Genomic DNA, 22,525 nt, shown 5'->3' on the forward strand with positions numbered 1-22,525 from the left:
AGTACAACGTTACCCGGGTTGGCCTACAAATCAGATAAAACAACTACTAGACAATCCAGTTTCCATCATGTCCCCACGTATAACTAACAAGTTGGTAGGCATTTTAACTAGCTCATGCCCACCTGGTTGTAAGAAGAGATCACTCTCCACCACTTTACTCATGCAGGTCAATGTCTGATGAACGAGCTGGTCACGGGGAACACTTTCCATAAATTTGGTAAAGAGGACGCTATAAGGTAAATCAATATTTCATTACTTAAGCAAAATCTTCTGTGCACATGAGGTTTATGTTTGAGATCAGATTCTAATCACTTCTCTCTTCAGATAAATTACCTCAGCTCCACTGGATCAAAAACATTTTTTAAGCGATTTATAATTCCCGGAAGATACTTCAAGGCGGCTGCCTGCAACAGAAAATTTACAAAGTTTTATCAGGAGACTGAATTCTGCAATATGTTCCTCTGAAGATACCATGGCCTTTTCGGACTATCATAAAATGGAATACCTAGGCCGTTCACAGGTAACACACCTTAATCTTCACAGCCTCCTCTAGTGGCCGGTCCATCAGTTCATTGAAGGACAGGAAGAGCTGGCGTATGGAGTCATTGAATTGGTCATTCCCCTCATCTTGACCATAAAACCTGCAAACACAGAAGTTGAGGGATAGAGGGAGTCTTACATACTTTACTAGGCTGCAAAAAAAGTACAATCTTAATCTACTGATCTATGTGTCACGGATATCACTGTTATGTTGTGTAGCATCATCATGACTTCCTGTTCACATAAACAGACAGGAACCCTGGTGTGATAAACACATTTTGCCAGCTATCCCGTGCATTCACATGGTGATGTCTGCAGCAGTCCTAAAGCCATAACTGTTCTAGTTTGCATGAGGATGGCAGCTCCAAAGCATTGTTCTACAGATTTTAACTTTCAACACAAACATAACCTTGTGCATTTCAAACTAGTAAGTTGTAGACCTCAAACTAGTGGTTACAGTGAGACAGGCAGTATAGGTGCAATACAAGGGAACGCTAGAGAGGGAATGGATGGGCAAGATGGACTGGGCATGCACATATATATCTCCAGGCAATAATAGTAAGCCTGTGCCTGTACTGTAAGAATTTATGCGATACTGTTTCAGATGATGAAATATGGGTCAGAGGTCTACGTTTATTTCCTAACAACACTCATCAAGAGTCATGCTGAGAGGAATGGATTGCATCAAGAGAACTAACTTTACTTACCCTGTGTAACAGTGGAACACCCTACACCAATGGTGTCAGTGTTATATAATGAAACAAGTAAGGTGGCGGCAATAACGTACACAGCATCTTCAATGACTATACAAACACGGTTAAAACAGGTATTTTTGGGTGTCACTAAAATAGCAAAATGACAGTAAGGCTAAAAACAGGCCAGACCATTGACATCAACTTTTGACAAATTGTAATTGTACATTAGAATTAGAACTGTAATTGGTTCTTAGTGATGCTAAGAATGAAGCAATTACAAGCAGCACTATATCTAGGTACCAATCTGATACACAGGACAACTTTAGGATCACTGGCATCCACATGAATTCACACTGTACTTCACTAATGTTGTACTGCTAATGTTGTATTACAGAGTAACATATCTGTATACAGAGTTCTAGGTGTTCTGCCTTGAAGTGACTTTCCAAACTTAGTAGGTTTAACTTGTATGTTTTCCTGCAATGTTTATGGCATACAGTGCTTATTTCTTTCTAGCTTCCTTTGTGCATTTCAGCCATGTATTAATGTTATAAGGGAGATTTCTGCACCCTGAATGGGAGAAAAAGCCAAATCTGGGGATAATCTTAGTATCGTAACCAAGGGCTGGTAACCTAACCACCGCTGCCCAATTAGAAGGATGTAGGTAAAAAGCATAGAAAAAAATGATAAGGAATGTCATTTAGTAAAAGTTACAGTAAGGTGTGTACAGGCTAGCAAGGGAAAGTTATCTGCAGATGAAGTAGGGTGCCCATACATCTGAGATTACGGGCCTCATTCTTGTGGCTGCGATCGCTCTGAAGGCAGTGTTTGAGCCATCTGGGCATGCGCAGCGGGCGTAGTGCACATGCGCAGGCTAGAAGGATGCGATTGCATCATGATTGACAGGCAACGGGCAGGCGTGTCATGGCCGTTTTTGGGGTGGCCTGATGACTGCAATAGGAAACATGGCGCTGGACCACCTGCATATACAGCCATGCTGCGCAGGCAAGGGTCTACCTCAATTTGATGCGATTGCAACTGAATTGCGATCGCATTGTGGGGCAATGCCACACATACTGGGCGGCTCCCAGCATGTGAGTAGTAGTACGATTGTTGATTTTGCTAATTTAGTAAAAACTGCGATAAACTCGGAATAACCCTCTACATGCGGAAATTTTGCCGATGCCCGAGTTTGGTAACCAGCAAGATTCAACATGTTGGAAATGGATTTTTAACATGTAGGCGATGGGCAGAATGAGGAATCTTGACATAAAAGTATGGCCCAAATTACCCATGGAACTGCTTTCCCAACATGTTATTATATTTTAAATAAAATAAAGAATAAACAATTGTCTGTAAGTAGAGTGGCGCTCACCTGAGGTAGAGGTCTCGGGACTGAACAATAAACCTGAAGAGGGACTTTACAGCTTTAAGGGAAGAGAAGAGCATCTCCCTGTGACACGGGTCATCCGCGCTCCTAACGTACCAAGTCAGCACCTTTACCAACTTTCTGCAGGCAACGGGACAAAACAAAGGATCCAGGTCAGTCATTCTAGTCTGGACATTAGTTACTGAATTACTGCGGCATATGGGGAGGTGTATCAAGCCTTCCAAAGAGGACAAGCAAATAAGTTTCTATCATTTATCAGTATATTCTGTAAAATGATAGCTAGAAGCTTATTGGTCGCTATAGATAACTTCGCCATGTGTCCTCTACGGAACGTTTGGTATCCCTACATCAAGCTGTATGCTTGAAACTTTGAATGCTGCTAAATGTGATACATACAAAAGTTATTTTTAAATATACAGTATCAATGTTAAAATATGAAGAAAAAAAACCTGAAAATGAAAACTAGTTTTCGATTTTATTTTAAATCACAAGGATTATTCCTCATTTTTGTACATTTGTTTCAAACAAAAGCTACAGAGACGTATGCTGCAATATCAGCTTATATTTCACTGCAGCCCGTCCGCGGTCATTTTCTTGCTGCAAATAACTAGACTGCAATTCGGTGCTGGCTTCATTTCACCAACAGTGTTTTTCGGACTGAAGTGTAATTACAGTACATCTCCATATCAGGCTACATGCTTTCTTCCAGCAAGGCAAGTGTGAGGTTTTTATTTCATTTATTTAAGTGCTACAAGAGCTTCTCATACAGATCAAACTGAAATTATTTCATTATCAGTATATTTACTGTCCTGATAAGCAACAACAGATCTGCTGTGCTGATACAGCGGTCTCCTGAGATCAGGTCAGTATCCAAAAGCAACCAAAGTAATATGCAAATCTACCGTGACAGGATGTGGCATTCCCATGTGAGGACCTGGAGATTAGTACTCCTGAACAGGAAGTCCCTTATAAATCACAGGTCTCATCTTACACACACTTCAACTCGATACACCCCCATACTCACTCATAAGCCAGTGTCGTACTGAAGTGCTTTGTGATGTAGGTCTCCAGGACCGGATTAAAGTGCTGAAATTTTATATCTGCTATCAATGAAATAATGAAAACCTGGGGGGGGGGAGAGAGAAAAGAGACAAAATAAGTTTTTTTTTTTTTAATGGTGCTAACCTCAACAATTAAGGGTGTGCTAAGAAGAAAAGAAAAAAAGAAAATAGCGTGACCACGTTGACACTCAGAAATGTATGAAATAATCTGTGCTTACATCCAGAGGGGATTGGATTGACAGATAGACAGTGCAAAGATACATAGTCAATAGGTCAACACCAGATGATCGACGTGTAATAGGTCAACAGTGTCAAAAGGACGTCAATAAAATGGCCCTTTTGACCTACTGACTGTCTATCTACCATCCAGAGGTACACTCAGGAGGGATTCTGGGAACCGGGACTCCCCTTCCCCTGTGCTTGAATTGTCACCTCCTGTTGCTGGCTACAGCATGGCCAACACGCAGCATATTGTGAGCCATGTAGAGCAAGGCTACTCCATTTGAAAATCATAGACCCCGTCTTCCCACAGCACCACCCAGATGACAGACACTGTTGCACACTGTTTCCTGGTCTCCTTTGCAGTGTTCATTTTGTTGCAAAAATTTTGACTAAAAGTATCCATCAACTACAGCTTATTCACTGACTAAATATTAACTAAAACAAAGAAAAAAGCAACAAACTAAAACTAAATTTAAAATCCTTGTCAAAATGAACACTAGAAGTAGGGTTTTACATTTTTAAAGGACAATTATGTGTTCTAGGTATTTGCAGAAAAAAATATATGACCTGCTGAGAAGGAAATCGGATTGTATATTGCACTTGTTTGTTCTAACAAACTTCAGGCATTCATTTGTATATGATATATGGGAGTACTACGGTAAGTGAAACTCAGTATGTAAGCCATTCTCAGGCAACTGAGCCTAGACTACTAAACAGATAGTTAAAGGTATGCAAACTTCCCAAGGAAATTTTGGAGAAATATTCTTTAGTAAAATCCATTCCAGTATGATTGAACTATTTGTAAAAGTTTCATGACTAAAACATTGGCTAAAATTAGACTAAAATGAAAACAGAGATCCATTGACTACATTTTGGCTAAAACGTAGCAAAAGATTAAGATGTGACTTTAAACCAACTACAATTTAAGTAAGTGACTAAGACTAAAACTAAATATAAAATTGTTTTTCAAAATTAACACTGCTCCTTTGCTTTGTGCAGCATTGAAAGAAGTGCAGTGTGTGTGTGTGTGTGTGTGTGTGTGTAAAAAGCACCTGCATATACCTTTTATTACTCCATGTTCTTCTGTCCCCTCCCTACTATGTATGTATGTATGTATCTCCATCTCACCCCATCTGTGCTTTCCTCTCCCCTTCCTTGTAGTTCTGCAAACCCCCATCCCTTTCCTTCTTTCCCCAGACAGGGCAGGATTATGGTTTGTGGGGCCACAAAATAATAGGATTTTGGTACTTACCAGGTAAATCCTTTTCTTTGAATCCATAGGGGGCACTGGAGTACTCTTGGGATATGGACGGCTTCCGCAGGAACAAGGCACTGAATAGTTAAATTTAGAACTCTCCTCCCCTCCATATCCCAGAGTACCTCAGTGTTTTTTTTACTGAGCCGAACAGGAGCTATAGAGAGGTTGACAATGGAGAATTACATATAACATAATGGACAACAATAAAGTTGACACATAACGTGACTGACAACTAAACAGTTGGCACTATAACCGCTAGAACTTGAAACTTTGAACCAGTCGGTGAGAATGTGTTACCATAAGATCCTCTGAACTTACCACAAACCAGGTAAAACTGCTCTGGGTGGGCGTCCAGTGCCCCCTATGGATTCAAAGAAAAGGATTTACCTGGTAAGTACCAAAATCATATTTTCTTTTTCATCCACTAGGGGTCACTGGAGTACTCTTGGGACGTACCAAAGCTTCCCCCGTGGGCGGGAGAGCTGTTTGGCACCTGTAACGCTAGGCGGCCAAAGCTAGATGCTGATGCCGCAAACGTATCAAACTTATAAAAGTGCACAAACGTGTGCACTGATGACCACGTAGCCGGACGGCAAAGCTGCGTCGTAGAAGCCCCACGACCAGCTGCCCACGAAGTTCCCACAGAACGTGTGGAATGAGCTGTTACTGATGTAGGCGGCTGTAACCTAGCATGAAAGTAAGCCTGACGAATGGTCAGTTTAATCCATCTGGATAAAGTCTGCTTAGAAGCTGGCCAACCCATCTTGGCAGCATCATAGAGAACAAACAACGTATCCGTCTTCCGAACTGTAGACGTTCGGGATACATAAACGCGTAATGCGCGTACCACATCCATGGTTCCAGAATCTCCTGTCAACACAGGAACTACTATTGGTTGATTGATGTGAAATGATGACACTACCTTTGGTAAGAAAGCGGGATTCGTCCGAAGTTCCGCTCTGTCATCATGAAACACCAAATACGGTGGCTTGCATGACAAGGCACCCAAATCTGAAACACGCCTTGCCGAAGCTAAGGCTAGTAGAAAAATTGTTTTCCAAGTGAGAAACTTAATATCCACTTGTTGTAAGGGTTCAAAATATGAAGACTGTAAGAAATCTAAAACCAGATTCAAGTCCCATGGCGCTGTAGGTGGAATGAATGGAGGCTGTACTCTGAGGACACCTTGCAGAAAAGTGTGTACCGACGGCAATAGAGCCAATCGTCTTTGAAAGTAAATTGACAACGCAGATACTTGCACCTTTAGTGTAGATAAACGCAGTCCTCCATCTAACCCCGTCTGTAGAAATAACAAAAGACGGGATAACTTGAAAGATGATGTCGGAAACTTCCAATCTTCACACCAAGCTATATAGACACGCCAAATTCTGTAATAATGAGCTGCCGTAACCGGCTTCCTAGCTCATAACATGGTTGGTATAACCGATTCTGGAATGCCCTCTCTTCTTAAGAGGGCGGTTTCAACAGCCACCCCGTTAAACGCAGCCACGCTAAATCGGGGTAAAGGAACGGACCCTGTAGTAACAGGTCCGTACGTAGTGGGAACGGCCAAGGATCGTCTGCGAGTAATCCGCGGAGATCTGAGAACCAAGCTCTCCGAGGCCAATGAGGCGCCACTAGTATGAATGTGACGGACTCTCTTTTGATCCGTTTTAGCAACAGAGGGAGCAGCGGAAACAGATACACGAGGCTGTACGGCCACGTGATGGTGAGAGCATCCACCGCCACTGCCTTTGGATCTCGCATTCTGGACACATACTGGGGCGTTTGGCGATTGTGGCGAGATGCCATCAGGTCCACTTGAGGGTAACCCCACCTCTGGACCAACATGTGAAACACTTCTGGATTTAATGCCCATTCTCCTGGATGAAAATCCCGACGGCTGAGATAATCCGCCTCCCAGTTGTCCACTCCCGGAATGAACACTGCCGACAATATCACGTGGTGATGCTCGGCCCAATTGAGGATTCGAGCTACTTCCCGCATTGCCATGCGGCTTCTCGTTCCTCCTTGTTTGTTGATGTATGCGACCACCATCGCATTATCTGACTGCACCTGAACAGTCTGAGACCGAAGCATGTGCACTGCTTGTCGTAGCGCATTATAAATTGCCCGGAGTTCCAGGACATTTATAGACCGCAATCTTTCGTGATCCGCCCAGAGACCCTGGAGCTGACAATTTTGAACTACAGCTCCCCAACCTCTGAGACTCACGTCCGTCGTTAGAATTATCCAATTCCAGGCGCCGAACCGTTTCCCTGCGGTTAAATTGTGTACTCTGAGCCACCAGAGTAGAGACACACTGGCCCGTGGTGACAACCTCACCCTGTGGTGAATCTGCAGATGCGAGCCCGACCACTGTGCGAGCACATCCAGTTGAAAAGGACGTGACTGAAATCTCCCGAACTGAAGCGCTTCGAAAGCCGCCACCATTGTGCCTAAGAGGCGAATGCACAAATGTACCGAGACTGTGGGTGGCTTGAGCACTAATTGTACCAGATGACGAATGACCTGTACTTTCTGTTCTGGTAGGTAAATTTTTTTATTTACCGTATCGAGAATCATACCTAGGAATTGAAGTCGTTGAGACGGAATCAGATGTGATTTCTTGAAGTTGACAATCCAACCGTGGTGAACCAGTACATTGTACGTTAGCAACGCATGTTGGAGGAGCATCTGTTGAGACGGAGCTTTGATGAGCAAATCGTCCAAGTACGGAACTATTATCACTCCCAGGGATCTGAGATGAGCTATCATCACAGACATCACCTTGGTGAATACCCGAGGCGCTGACGAGAGGCCAAACGGTAGAGCCTGAAACTGGTAATGGTTCTGCCGTATTGCAAACCGCAAGAACCTCTGATGAGGTGGCCAAATCGGAATGTGTAAGTACGCATCCTTGAGATCCAGTGCAATCATGAATTCCTGTGGCTCTAAACCTGCAATAACTGACCGCAGAGATTCCATCTTGAATCTGTAGTAAGTGACGTACTGATTGAGACCCTTTAAGTTCAATATTGGCCTGACCGAGCCATCCGGCTTTGGTACCACAAACAGACTGGAATAATAACCCTGACCTTGTTGGTGTACAGGGACCGGAATCAAAACTGCTGCATCCAGCAGAGACTGAATGGCAATTTGCAGAACCGCCCTCTTGTCGTCCGACACAGGCAGTCCTGTCTTGAAAAACCGCAGTGGCGGGAGACAGTCGAACTCTATTTTGTAAACTTTTAACACTAAATTGCGGATCCACCCATCTGTGGCCAACTGGAGCCATGCCAACTGGAACGTCTGAAGGCGTGCTCCCACAATTGGAGATCCGAGATGGGCCGGGAGCCCGTCATGCCACTGGCTTGTCGGTGACCTTAGCGTCCTGACAACTGGTGTTGGTTTGTTGGAAACCACGTCCTCGACCTCGTCTACCAGGCGTGGCTGTTCCTCTGCCACGCCCGCGAAAGGACTGAGGTCTAAAGGCTTTGAACGCAGGTCCAGAGTATCTCCGTCTAGGTGCTGTTGGAGGCAATGGTAAGAAAACAGACTTTCCTCCCGTGGCCTCAGAAATCCATTTGTCCAATTCAGGACCAAACAACTTCTCGCCACCGTAAGGTAACGCCTCTATACCTCTTTTGACCTCCGCCTCCGCTTGCCAAGAACGCAGCCAGAGTGCTCGTCGTGCTGCAACTAGCGACGAAGAAAGGCGAGAAGTGAGCTGACAGACGTCAGTAGAAGCTGTACATAGATAATCTGCAGCTTCCCAGATTTGATCAGCGAGAAGTATAAGATAATCGTCACGTAGGGCAGACTTAAGTTCTGTTATCCATACCATTAGCGCCTTAGTTACCCAAATGCCAACCAACCCAGGTCTAAGCAACACTCCTGCTGCTATATACATGGACTTTAGCATAGCTTCTATTTTATGATCCGAAGGGTCTTTAAGCGTAGTAGCAGTTGGTACTGGTATGGTTAATTTCTTTGTAAGTTTAGACACAGATGAATCCACCAATGGCGGATTCTCCCATGTAGCTGTCACAGACTCTGGAAACGGGTAACTAGACTTAAATCTGCAAGGTATAGAAAACCGTTTATCCGGATTCTTTTGTGTTTCTAGTAACATCTTATTAAGAGATTCCGAAACAGGAAAACACATTGGAGTTCTCTGTCGTTTAGTAAAGACGACTTCATCATTTGTCAGAGGCTCCTCAGTTTCTGTAAACCTCAGAGACTGACGCACCGCTCTGATAAGATAATCAATGCCCAGGCTGTCAAAATCGTCACTATCTGACTGCTGGTCTACTTCGCACTCCTCACCGTCATCTTGCGCAAAGAGGTCTAGCATAGAATCGTCACAATGCAACATAGCAGAGACTGGTAAATCATAAGACAAATGAAATTTATCCCTTCTACCCAAAGTGGACTTGGACTTTTGGTAAGGCTGAGACCCCTCCGGTAGTTCTAGCGGTCTCACCCTAAACTCAGATCTTGCCGCTTCCCGCTCTTGTTGAGCGGCGGCCAATTCTGATTGCAATCCAGCCAGGACATCTGCTAGCATAGCCCATGGAGGGTCCGGGGATGAAACCGGCTTTGAAACCGGAGCCAAACTTGTATTCGTAGCTGAATCCACAAAACATACTGTACATGTGGTAGATCCATCCGGTAACACACTCTTACAGACATGGCAGTGAAACTGCTTTTTTGTTTTTGCTGGTGCCTTACTCATTATGCAGACAGACAATACAATATACAAAGACAGACAGCTTGCACGACTCAGTAAAAAAGTACTAAGGTGTCTCTCTCTCTCTCTCTATATATATATATATATATATATATATCTGGCCAAGTGCAGTGCACGCCAGTCTATATGAAATCTGATTCCAAATTCCCACTAACACCCCTGCGCCTTACGGTGGAGTAGAGATGTACAGGAACGTTCTGGAATCACAACAGGAAGAAAACAGGAAGCATGGTTAAAATGCCCCCCTGCCATGCTTACAGTATAAACAAAGCGCAGATTATAACTTTTCCCCTGTTAGAAAAAAAACAACTTAATAGCTTATCTAATAACCCATGCTGCGTAGCGTTCTGCTGCTGCTATGGGCACACTTCTCCCCCCTTGTGTCTGTGCTTCCCAATACACCCCCCCCCCCCCCGTGCTCCGTGTACCCTATCTATTACACGGAGCCGGGCCTTACATGCGGGGTTGAGGTTGAGGGAGCCGGGGAGCGGTAGCGGGAGCTGGGGAGTGCGCTGCATAGAGCCGTGGAGCGGCTGCTATGTATGGAGAATGCGGCGGGAGGCAGCACATAGCGGCAGTGCTCGGCGGGCGCTCACAGCGGCGGTGCACAACACATAAACAGTGTCCCCACACAGCGGGCATGCTGACCGCCCCATCCCCAACATACCTGGACGCCTGTGCTGAGAGACTATGACGTGGCTTCTTCTGTAAGCTCCGTCCAGCCTTTCCTGCAGGTTGTCTGCACGTGGTTGTGAGGTAGCTCTTTTAGAGAGGCCCGACACGCCACAGCTGCTTGTAGCAGCTTCCACTATCCCGGACCCACGCCTATTGGAAGGGGGGAAGGGATGTGAAAACGTGGTAAAAAGAAAAAATCTAAAATAAAAATATTCAAAAAGTAGTGTGGATAAGCTCCACACAAGCCTTGTTGCTACTATGAGCACAGAAAAAACACTGAGGTACTCTGGGATATGGAGGGGAGGAGAGTTCTAAATTTAACTATTCAGTGCCTTGTTCCTGCGGAAGCCATCCATATCCCAAAAGTACTCCAGTGACCCCTAGTGGATGAAAAAGAAAACTAACTTGTGGGAGGCCCCTACCAATTTTTAATCATCAATATATTTTGACGATGTTACTAAAAATAAGATTTTTGGTACTTATCCTTAATTCTCTTTCACAGAGTCCATCTGGGGGACACTCTTGACCACGGGGTGTAGAGAGGGTTGAGGAGCTAGCACTTAATATGTTAACTATTTAGAGAATATAAGCTCTTCCGCTCAACCCCTTCCTAACTTTCAATTTAATAAGCCCCAAGAATAGGTTAAAAAATAAAAAAAAGGATAGCCTCCTTCTCATATGCAGATCCCTATGAGGGCAGGATGATAGATGGACTTGGAGAAAGACATTTAATGGTAAGTACAAAAAATATTATTTTCTCCTTTCTCCATATGAGGGACATGCTTGACCATGTACAAATGCTGCCCCGAGGGGAGTTAATGTTTATTTAGAATTGACTGAATGCAAAACGTTACGTCCTGAAAACAATGTCATAAAAATGATAAAAAAAATCTGGTGACTGTATGAACCAAGGACCATGTAGCTGCTCTATATAACTGCTCCACGGAAGCTACACGCTATGCAGCCATCAGAGTTCCAACCGAGTGAGTAAAATGAGCTGAGATCCTAGCTGAGGATAGGTCGTTCAGCCCCCTCACATGCTTGCTGAACTGTGGCACCAATCCATCTGGCTGTAGTTTGCCTGGACACTGGCCAAACTCTTTTCTTAGCATCATAAAGAATAATCCGTTTCCTTATACCGGTTGTCCTCTCCATATAAATACTTAGCTCTCTTACAAAATACAACAGGGACACCTGACCCTGATCTATTGTTTGGCTGAGTTAGCAAAGTGGTAATACAATTTCCTGATTAAGATGAAATGCTGACACTACTTTGGTGTGAAAGAACCTAGCGTTGACCTACTCCTTCAGCACTTAATTTAAAACTGAGGAAACTGTTGGAGGGGAGGAGCTTATATCATGAAAGTGTTAACCTATTAATGGACCGCTGGTGTCTCTCCTGATTGGGTCTACGTGGCGATCTCCCTGCTGTTCTCCCGTTGTTATAGCATAACATCCCTGTCATTGTACACGCACCGCCGCTGTCATACATGGGGGAGAAGCGGTATCAGTGCACTTCTCCCCCATAACAACGCTTCATAAATACACCCCGGTGTTTGAAAAATTACAGTTAGGAGCTGGTTGGCTGATACATTTCCATCCGCTTCATTTCTGTCCAAGTCTTAGTACATAGACCCGGTCATCTCTGTCCACTTTATCTCTCTCCAAAGCTTAGTACATAGACTCCTATATTTCCTAACATATACATACTGTACACACGTGTGTGTGTGTGTGTGTGTGTGTGTGTGTGAGTGAAAATTGGCTTCTCACTCATGGACAGTAGTTATTTAGGACTGTGAGCGTTAACTGAAGCCCTTGGAGGAAACCCATACAAACCTGTAGAGAACATACAAACTTCACACAGAGCACAGGTCAAAATCTAACTCAGGACAGCAGCGCTAGAGATCAACTAACCATGGACTCAATAAAAATTTCCAAAAGAGAAAAAAAAAAATCAGAGCATTAATTGTGTGTAAATTGTTACTAAAATGTGTTAGCTGAATGCAGGTATCAGCTAGACGAAAACGTTGATCCAAGTTTGTTATCTTAACATATACCACTATAAACTGAAATATTACTTTGTTTTTAATGCAAAGCTCAATTTACAGCAGCTATGGAGCATTACTGGCAACATCCTAGTGTCCATTAATAGGAAAAAGTTGGAAGAGAAAATACCAAAGTGGAAGTAAATGGCTCAGTGCCAGTGGATGGGAAACTAAATAATAATAATTTTATTTATATAGCGCTCTTTCTCCAATAGGACTCAAGGCGCTTAACAGATACATAGCATAATATAGTATAGAAAATAATGAAGTAGTCTAATTGAGATGATACAAATGCATGTATGACTTTTGGCAGATCACCTGAGGGAGTTAAGTGCTTGATTCTGGCTATGTTCCTCAGGTGAAAGAATAAGGATTTGATTGTGGCTTATATCTGATGTTTAAGTGTCAAACCACTATCCAGGACAATGCCAAGATTCCGCACACGATCAGTGGTCTGTATTTCTGAATCCCCGAGTGTAAGTCCAGTTGGTTGGCTATGCTGCAGTCTTGTCCTTTGATGCTGTGGTCCTATCATAAGGACCTCTGTTTTATCCGGGTTCAGTCACAGCCAACTGGCGCTCATCCACTCCTGGAGATCAGCTAGACAGCCATTTAGGGTTGCTATTGGCTTATCAGTGCTCCGAGCAAAGGACAAGTACAGTTGTATATCATCTGCATAGCAGTGTTAGACCAGGCCATGGCGCCTGATTATTATTTCACCCAGCGGGAGCATGTATACTGCAAAAAGCATGGGGGATAGTATAGAACCTTGTGGGACACCACATGGCAATGGCACTGATGGTGATGAGTATACTCCAGACGATACTCTCTATGACCTGCCTGTGAGAAATTATTTGAACCAGCTTAGGACTGTGCCATCCAGTCCACAAAAATATATCAGTCGCTCAATCAGAAGCCCATGGACTACGGTATCAAATGCTGCAGAGAGATCCAGAAAGATTAATATTGAACAGCCACCTCTGTCTCTTGCCATCAGAAGATCATTTAACACATATACATTTCAGTGCTGTGTCTTCTCCTGAATCCTGATTGGAATGGATCATAAATATCATGGGTTGTCAGGCGGGTTTCCAGTTAATTAGCAACCACTTTCTCAATAACCTTTCCTAGAAAAGGAAGGTTTGATATCGGTCTGTAGTTAGTCCTGCAGTCGGGATCTAAATTAGGTTTTTTGTAAGCAGAGGTCTAACAGTTGCTTCCTTTAGGGGTGCAGGAAAAATGCCTGTCTGCAAAGAGCATTGAACAATTTTTGCAAAGACAGGACCAATTCTATCCATACAACTTATTTAGAAGCTTGGTTGAGGTAGGGTCCAGATCACAGGTGGTGGGACGCAAAATCCGAGCAATTTCAGCAATGTCCTTTACATCCACTGGGTTAAAGCTGGTCCATGAAGGCAGGTGGCTTATATTGGCAGGCTTTGTAGTTTGGCACTCCTTTGATGGCACAGTGGAGATTCCAGCCTGGATGGTGGATATTTTATCTGCAAAGAAGTTTTCAAACTCGTTGCATCTATCCTGGGAGGTGGTTTCATCAGTCTGCAGGCATGCTGGCTTGCAAAGCATCTTCACTGTGCGGAAAAGTTGAGCTGGCCTATTGTTTGCTGCCGTGATCTCATTTGACAAGAACTGTGATTTCTTATGGGTGATTGTCGATTGATATTCTTCGTTATGCTTTATTAGTTTTAGTCATCCACTAGGTTAGTCTTCCTTCATCGTCTTTCCAGTCTACGCCCCCTTTTCTTGAGCTTACTAACACTGTTGTCGAACCAGGGAGCTCAACATTGTGGTTTATGAGGTCTTATACGCACAGGGGCAATAATATCAATTGCAGCCATAACATCCCTATTATAATAACGGACTAGGGAACAGGGATCTTCACAGGCACCCAGTATAGCAGATAGATCCAGAATTGCTGCAAGAGCCTGGGGAGTCATACCCCTCCTTGGACGATACCTAGTCAATTCCACGGGCAGAGATCTTATTTGAGGGGTTGCAACTGAGAACCAAATGGAGTGGCGGTCTGACCAGATGACCTATTTTTAGGTAAGCGACTTCTAATCCAATCTGAAAGACAAGATCAAGAGTGTGGCCACTTATGTGTGGCAGAAGGAATGACCTGTGTGAAGCCTAGACCATTCATTGTGCACAGGAAGTTTTGGCCAAGGCGTGAGAGCTCATCATCCAACCATGCACTGAAATCCCCGAGGATGAGCCATCTTTGATGTTCCAGAACCAGGCCAGCAACAGTGTCTGCAATTTCTTGTAGAAATCTCTTTCCATCTCCAGGGGGCCGGTAAATGAGAAGTACTCTGAAACCTAATCCTGTCGAACTCCGGGCAGTAATGGACTCGAATGAGCGAGTAATTTCAATAGGGTGGACCCTAAGTTTAAGTTCTTTTTTAAAGCAGATAGTCACACCGCCACCCCTGCGGTCCCAGTCTTGGGTTGTGGATGACAGAGTATTTTGTTGTGACTGCAGCCTCCAATATAGGTGCTGCATTTTCATCTAGGCAGGTTTCTGTAATACAGGCTAGATCTGCAGATTCAATAAGGTCAGCAATTATTGCAGTTGTTTCCTATAGATCTGGCATTACAAAGGACTGACCTGATTGGGCATACCAGAGGGCCTTCAATTTTCTTTATGTTAAGTGCAGAAGCTCTGGGTATGGGGGTCACAAAGTGAGAATTGACAGTTCTGTTCTTCCGAGCACAGGGCTATCTTTTGGGTATCACTTCTATTTGATTATTCTTTGAAGTTGGGGGTGAGCAGGTGGGCAAAGGACTTAGATGGTTACCGGGTAAAATAAATTTCCAGGCTGCTCGCTTCCAACGAATTCACCTGTGTTTTCTTTTTAAAATGCCAAGGGATTGGAGAATAGAAGCCTGTGATGGTGTAATAGGAACTGCGGAACGTGGTGGGCGGAGTGAAATAATGAAGCTGGAGGAATATGTATACATTGGGTCATCAATGACAAATTACTATAAGTATGAGCTGCATATGATGATGAGAGAGGGAGAGAAAGCTGGATTTTTTTTTTCTTACCCTAATTCGGTATGTGATCCAGAAATTATAATGGGTTCATGAACAGAGTTATTGCTATAAATTCCACTAGCAGAAAGAACAGCAGAGGAAGTACAGTGTGAGGTGTGACGGGAACAGAGCATGGAAGACGTGCAGTATAAGGTATATATGTGTAGTATCTTATCCCACGACCACCGCTATCTCACCAGTGCGTCAAACACCAGCACATCACAGCTCTCCTGGTCTTGTGTATCCATCATTATGTTGAACAGGGCGTCCAATGTGTCCTGCAGAAACTGAGAGATCAGAGAGTGGGTGAGCCACAGACAGGATTTAAGACAAAAAGGAGTGTGTGTGGTACATCAGACACATCATATACATGATCAGTACTAAATTAACCAAAATGCCAGTATCCTATTAGCCGCTGTAATTTACCACAGCTAATGGATCCGTCTGGATCTATCCAATTAGCCCTGATACGCGGCATTTATCAGGGATTAGGCACCTATAAGCAGCCATTGTAGTTAACACATGGGATTGGGAGTTTATCCCAGATCCCATGTGTTATTACACAATCGCGGGTCCTTTTTGGCAGATAAGAATGGCCTATAATTGGATAGCACAATAATGACCATTAGTGAAAAATCTCACTATCAGGCCATTTTTATTGACCGAAAAATTATTGTACCAAATAGGATACCGGCCAATGGGGGTTATTTATGGTTGTTAGCAAACAAAAAAAGCACACTAATGAGCAAAACCATGTAGCTCAACAGGTGGGGCAGGTGTAAGAAGTGCAGAGAGAGTCAGATTTGGGTGGGGTGTGTTCAAACTGAAATCTAAATTGCAGTGTAAAAAATAAAGCAGCCAGTATTTACCCTGCACATAAACAAAATAACCCACCCAAAACTACATCTCTCTGCACATGTTACATCTGCCCTACTTGCACTGCACATGGTTTTGACCATTAGTGTGCTTTTTTGGTTTGCTATCAATTCTGAATAACCCTAATATGTGATCCAAAATCGAGAATCGTAATGAATGGAAAAATTGATCGGATATTCACTATATTGGAAGGGGGATGGGGGGGGGGGGGGGGGGGGACGGACGGACGTAAACTTCCAAATCAATTAGTGCTACTGAGTTGGTAAACTGATGTAGCGCTGCAAATGCAATGCACCACCACAGTACGCTTTATTTATTTATTGTTTTAATGCAGATGTAGTTTGTCTGTATTGTATAAGTGTGTCAACCACATTCCAGTTTTGAAGTTGCCCCTGGAAACTCCCTTTGTCCCATACTCCATGTCACCCACAATCCAGGTGATTTACATAAAATACTGCATGAGTTCCAGTTGTAAAGCGCAACAGAATTTGCTGTGCTATATAAGAAACTGTTAATAAAAAAATAAATAATTAATAAGATGGCACAACTGCTGGAAATACAATTAGGGGCTCATTTATCAACGAGTGATAAAACTAGTGTATGGTAAAACTCATTGCATATGATAATGGTGCTCCAGCCAATTGGCTCCGAACGGTCATGTGTTCTGCTCCTGTCATGTGTTTGAAAAATGACAGTTGGGAGCTGACTGGCTGGAGCTCCATTTTTCATATGCAACAAGTTTTATCATTTATAATGAGTTTTATCACTCGTTGATAAATGGGCCCCTTAGCATTTGCAGCTCCACAAATGAGCGTCCGTGATTGAGGACATGAATGGCTCTTTGTCACATATAAAATACAAAACGTAAACTTTAGTGTCCAGTATCTGCTTCTATTAAAGATACAAATTTGTGCCCAAATATAAAGTTTTTAGATATTAGAATTTTGCATAAACAGTAATCATTTATTAGTTGCTTCTGAGGAAGCCGCTGAGATATGAATCTTGGTTGAATGTGCATCATGCAGCACCAACAATGGTCCTGAATACTCAAGTAAGTCTACAACAAAATGGCTGAAGAAGAAAACATTTTAGAATCACTGAGTCAAGGTTCTGGTCTTCACCAAAACATTATGACCTGAAACAAGGAGTTTACGAAAAACAATCACCAAGCTCTGAAACTGTCAACATTATAACTCCATTACTTTTGTAACAGATGATTAAATTCACACTCAATATACGGTCATAAAAAAAATAATCTAACAGTGCGGAGTTTCAGCTTATCACTTACCTTCATGATCTCACCTCCATCCACCTCCATCAGGTTACGCAGTGCTTGAGAAACAGGCTTGGGGTTAGAGCGCCAATTTAACAGGCCAAGTAAATCCACTGTGGAGACATTAGATATGAAAGACATGTCACATGACCGCCCGACCCCAGTATTCTGCGCTACATACAACATGTGTCAAGCACATCCTGCAACATTCTGGAGACCTGATCTCACTCACCGTTCTGTGTGAGTTTGGTGGAACAGATCAACGTGCTGATCTGGAAACTGTCCTTAGTGGGGGTGAGACTGGTGTGTCCTCTTGGAGAGCGTATCTCTTCTTCCTCCTCTTTAGTACCGGGCAGCAATAAGTATAGCTTGGCGTCGTCAGACTTTTTACTATCACCCTAAGGTTAAACATGAGAATTATGTCTAAAATGTAATGCATGTAAATTTAGCACAGCTACGATCAACTCAAAATGACCCCCAATGTGCAGTGCAGGTGGTGCAGATATAACATGTGCAGGGAGAGTTAGATTTGGGTGGGTTATATTGTTTCTGTGCAGGGTAAATACTGGCTGCTTTATTTTTACATTGAAATTTAGATTTCAGTTTGAAGACACCCCACCCAAATTGAATCTCTCTGCACATGTTATATCTGCACCACCTGCACTGCACATGGTTTTGCCAATTAGAGAAAAATGTTGCTGCTGTGAACAGCTCTGAATTAGGCCCACTGAGGGACGCATGTGTAATCTGAAGAAACCAAAGTATCCATTAGATTGATGAGGACTGTAATCATTTGATGAGAGTCTTGACCTACAGGATTGACTGTTTTATGATTTTCGATCCGACTATTTTATTTATTTATATTTCATCTGGAGTTTTAGAAAACCCTTTGATTGGTTGAGTTTTACCCTAGTGAAGGCATGCTTCATATCATATGGTTCTGTAGGAGTATTTCAGCACCCATATCACTTATCAAAACAAACAAACAAAAAAAAAGTAATTAATTGAACTGTATACAACAAACTTTATTTAATCAATATTGCACAGGAACATCACATCTCTAGAAAAATTATTCGCTTTGATCATACCAAACACCATCACCTTATAGAGGATTAGGTCATGAGCTCCGTCCCTCAGTGTTGTCCCATCTTGGTTCATCAGCCTGACAAAAGCCACTCCAAATACCTTCTCGGACTTGTCACGAGCTGGGATAATAGAATAGGGGTAAGAAAACCAGCTCGCCAAAACATAAAAAATTCAGGTACAGCTGTAGCCATGCTCATCTTACTGCGAAGCGGCATGTTTTATCAGTCGCAGCCGGCGATCACTTCATTCATTTCTTTAGAAGCAATGGAGCATTTGCAGACTGTGAATAGTCGCAGTCCGACAAATCATGCAGCAAGCCATGTTGGAGAATCCTGCATCGTAGCATAAATGAGCATGGCTACATCTGTACCATCAGAACAGAGGAACTTAGAGATGCGGACGTGTCGTCATGCAACTAGCCTCAATACGCCTGGCAGGGCCGGCTCCAGGCCTGCTAGCACCCTGAGTGAGACAATCTGAAAGTGCCCCAAGTGGCCTCGCAACTTTATATAATCAGACTATAAATATATTTTCACAGCCCTCTACACTAGAGATGAGCGGGTTTGGTTTTACTCAGATTTACTCGGGTATTTCTGGTTTTGCTTATTGTCTATCCAAAACGCGTGACATCCGTGATCCAATAAGATGCCGTTTCGAGCCCCAAGTAAAACCGAACCGGCACATCTCTACTCTACACACACAATTAGCAGCCTTACACAACGCCCACAGTAGTGTACTTTAAACAGAATTTCTCCAGTATAGTGTGCAGTGCCAGATACACACACGGCCCCAGCAGTGCCAGGTACACATTATACGCCCCCAGCAGTGCCAGGTACACATTATACGCCCCCAGCAGTGCCAGGTACACATTATACGCCCCCAGCAGTGCCAGGTACACATTATACGCCCCCCAGCAGTGCCAGGTACACATTATACGCCCCCAGCAGTGCCAGGTACACATTATACGCCCCCAGCAGTGCCAGGTACACAATATACGCCCCCAGCAGTGCCAGGTACACATTATACGCCCCCAGCAGTGCCAGGTACACATTATACGCCCCCAGCAGTGCCAGATACACATTATACGCCCCCCCGGAGTGCCAGATACACAAAGCCCCCGGAGTGCCAGATGCACAAAGCCCCCGGAGTGCCAGATGCACAAAGCCCCCGGAGTGCCAGATGCACAAAGCCCCCGCATGTGTTCGGTCGCGAGACAGCTGCACTGAGTCTGCAGCAGCGTCCGTCCCATGGCCCGCTCCTATCAGTGGCTGTGTGTGCCGACGAGGGGGAGTGCTGTAGGCGGACTAAGGCAAAGCTACTCTGTGTGGCGTCGGACGTCAGCGCCGCACAGAGGAGTTGTCCCGCCCACATCACTCCCCCTCGTCGGCACACACAGAAACAGCAAGTGTAGCGCTGCAGGACCTGTCCTGCTCCTGGCAGGCTCCAATATGGCGGCACTAGCTTGCGGCGCCCTTCACGGCCGCTCCATTGGAACATGCCTGGAGCTGGCCATGATGCCTGGCGCAAATGAGCCTTTCTGAGCGGTGTAGCTTATTTTTGCTCAAGTGTGTATTGATTGCAATGCAATGCGACAAATCTTCTTCTGCTCAATTAGACATGTGACACTTGCACATCTGTGTAAGACTAAGTTTGCATAACAGAACTTGGCGTGAAGAAAAGCCAAGTGCGCCCCACTGTAGCACATCGTATACAGATTCATACTCCGTTGTACACAGATATACAGGTGTTGCATATCAAATGAATCAGTGCAGTGGTTTTGCCACATCGCATTGCAATTATGATGCACATTTGAGCAAAATAAGACAATAAAAGACACTTGCCGCAAGACTAGTCACACGGGACCTGGTGCACCGAGAAGGGATGTTTGGCGTGACTGCAACAGTAGTGTATAATAAGAACACATTTGTAATGAACATGGCAGAAGCATTTCCTATTATACACACACCATACTTCCTATCTGTGAGCCTACTGACTGAAGGGAGCTTTTCACGGGGTGTATAAAGGACAATTGTTTCCTTCCACTTACATAAGGTGAATAGAGCATTTAATCACAGTGGTAAGATATAATAAAATTCCGTGGCCATGTGACATGCAATAATGATAGGAGAAAGAGGAACTCACATTCCTGAGAAGAACGATGCCGGAAATTGAAGCGCAGATGGCAATGACTGACGTCCTCAATGGGAACAGAAACCTGCACAGTGTATAGATAGAATAAAAGCATATACTATATCCAGGACAAAGTATAGAAATACTGGAAGGATAAGAAGATAGTAGTGAAAGATGGGAGAAAATTTGATGCAATTCATTGAAATAACTACGATTAAAATAGTTTACTAAATCTGGTACACATGGGGAAGGTAGTGTTGCCTATAGCAACTGGATTGCATGTTTCCATTTCATAGTGCACTTAATTTTAGCATATTAAAGAAAGTTGGTTGGTTGGTATGCAGAACGGCGTATTTTCCCGTGTGCAACTGGTATATAGCGCACACATATTACACAGTGCATTACAGAGAATACTTGGTCATTCACATCAGTCCGTGTCCCAGTATGTTACATGGATGCACATATACACATGGAAAGAACAAAGTCTAAATAAAGTCTAGGGTCTTCATGGGAATCAAACCCAAAACCTCAGTGCAGTGAGGCAGTATATTGAACCATTACGTCAACTGTGGAAAACGTTGCTGGGATGTTCTGCTATAAAATGATGTCATCATTTACTAAAGCTTACTTAAAGAGAACGGTTTTTCCCCAGATAAACTGATTGTTACAGAGTGCTTTATGCATTGTATAAAAACAAAAACAAATATAAGATGTTAGATTTTCTATGCATTCTCCTCAGTATTTCTGCAGGAAAATGCTCCCCTGACTCAGCTTGAGAGTTAGCGCACAGAACAAAATCTTAAACTCGTTATCGCCACTCCAGTGCAGCTACCACCCTGTCGGGGAGATGTATCAAAACTCGGAGAGATAAAATAGGGAGAGACTAAGGGAGACATTTACTAAGCAGTGATCAGCATGGAGAAGTGAGCCAGTGGAGAAGCTGCCCCATGAACCAATCAGCAGCTCTGTATAATTTTATAGTATGCAAACTATAGATGTTACGTCAGTGCTGATTGGTTGCCATGGGCACTTCTCCACTGGCTCACTTCTCCGTTCTTATCACTGCTTAGTAAATGTCCCCCTAAGTACCAGCCAATCAGCTTCTACCATTTTACAGCCTGTGTTTGTTTGAAAAATGACAGTTAGCAGTTGATTGGTTGGTAGTTTATCGCTCTCCAAGATTTTGTGCATCTCCCGCTTTGTGTCGCTCAGATGTCTCGGAAGAGGCTGAGGAACAGTAAGAAGGAACCTCTGGAGTGTGAGCATAATAATGATGATGATGCAAAGGGAAGGCTACGCTTGCAGCACTGTGTCGTATAACATGTAAGAACACATCTAGGCCGATATATCACAGATCATTACTAACCTTGATTGTTTCATACCAACATGGCTGCTTGACCTGATAATACACAACAGATTTATATTCTGGAAGTCCCTCCTGTCCCGCCCCAGGGATTATAGCTTTCTGA

At 43.7% G+C, this 22,525-nt stretch overlaps 1 protein-coding gene across 1 annotated transcript in view; it reads right to left on the bottom strand.

The window, feature by feature from the left end:
- DOCK5 (dedicator of cytokinesis 5) overlaps positions 1–22,525 on the bottom strand; it is a 225,542-nt gene that overhangs the window by 75,117 nt on the left and 127,900 nt on the right. Inside the window, exons 15-25 of the mRNA XM_063931864.1 lie at positions 22,423–22,521; positions 21,069–21,141; positions 18,942–19,045; positions 18,073–18,238; positions 17,856–17,953; positions 15,889–15,978; positions 3,650–3,750; positions 2,611–2,745; positions 530–641; positions 334–404; positions 123–229 (exon numbers count right to left, since the gene is read on the bottom strand). Of these exons, the coding sequence (XP_063787934.1) occupies positions 123–229; positions 334–404; positions 530–641; positions 2,611–2,745; positions 3,650–3,750; positions 15,889–15,978; positions 17,856–17,953; positions 18,073–18,238; positions 18,942–19,045; positions 21,069–21,141; positions 22,423–22,521 (1,156 nt within the window). The remainder of the gene's footprint in view (positions 1–122; positions 230–333; positions 405–529; positions 642–2,610; positions 2,746–3,649; positions 3,751–15,888; positions 15,979–17,855; positions 17,954–18,072; positions 18,239–18,941; positions 19,046–21,068; positions 21,142–22,422; positions 22,522–22,525) is intronic.

The sequence above is a fragment of the Pseudophryne corroboree genome, chromosome 6 (genome assembly GCF_028390025.1).
Source record: "Pseudophryne corroboree isolate aPseCor3 chromosome 6, aPseCor3.hap2, whole genome shotgun sequence".
Taxonomy (NCBI): domain Eukaryota; kingdom Metazoa; phylum Chordata; class Amphibia; order Anura; family Myobatrachidae; genus Pseudophryne; species Pseudophryne corroboree.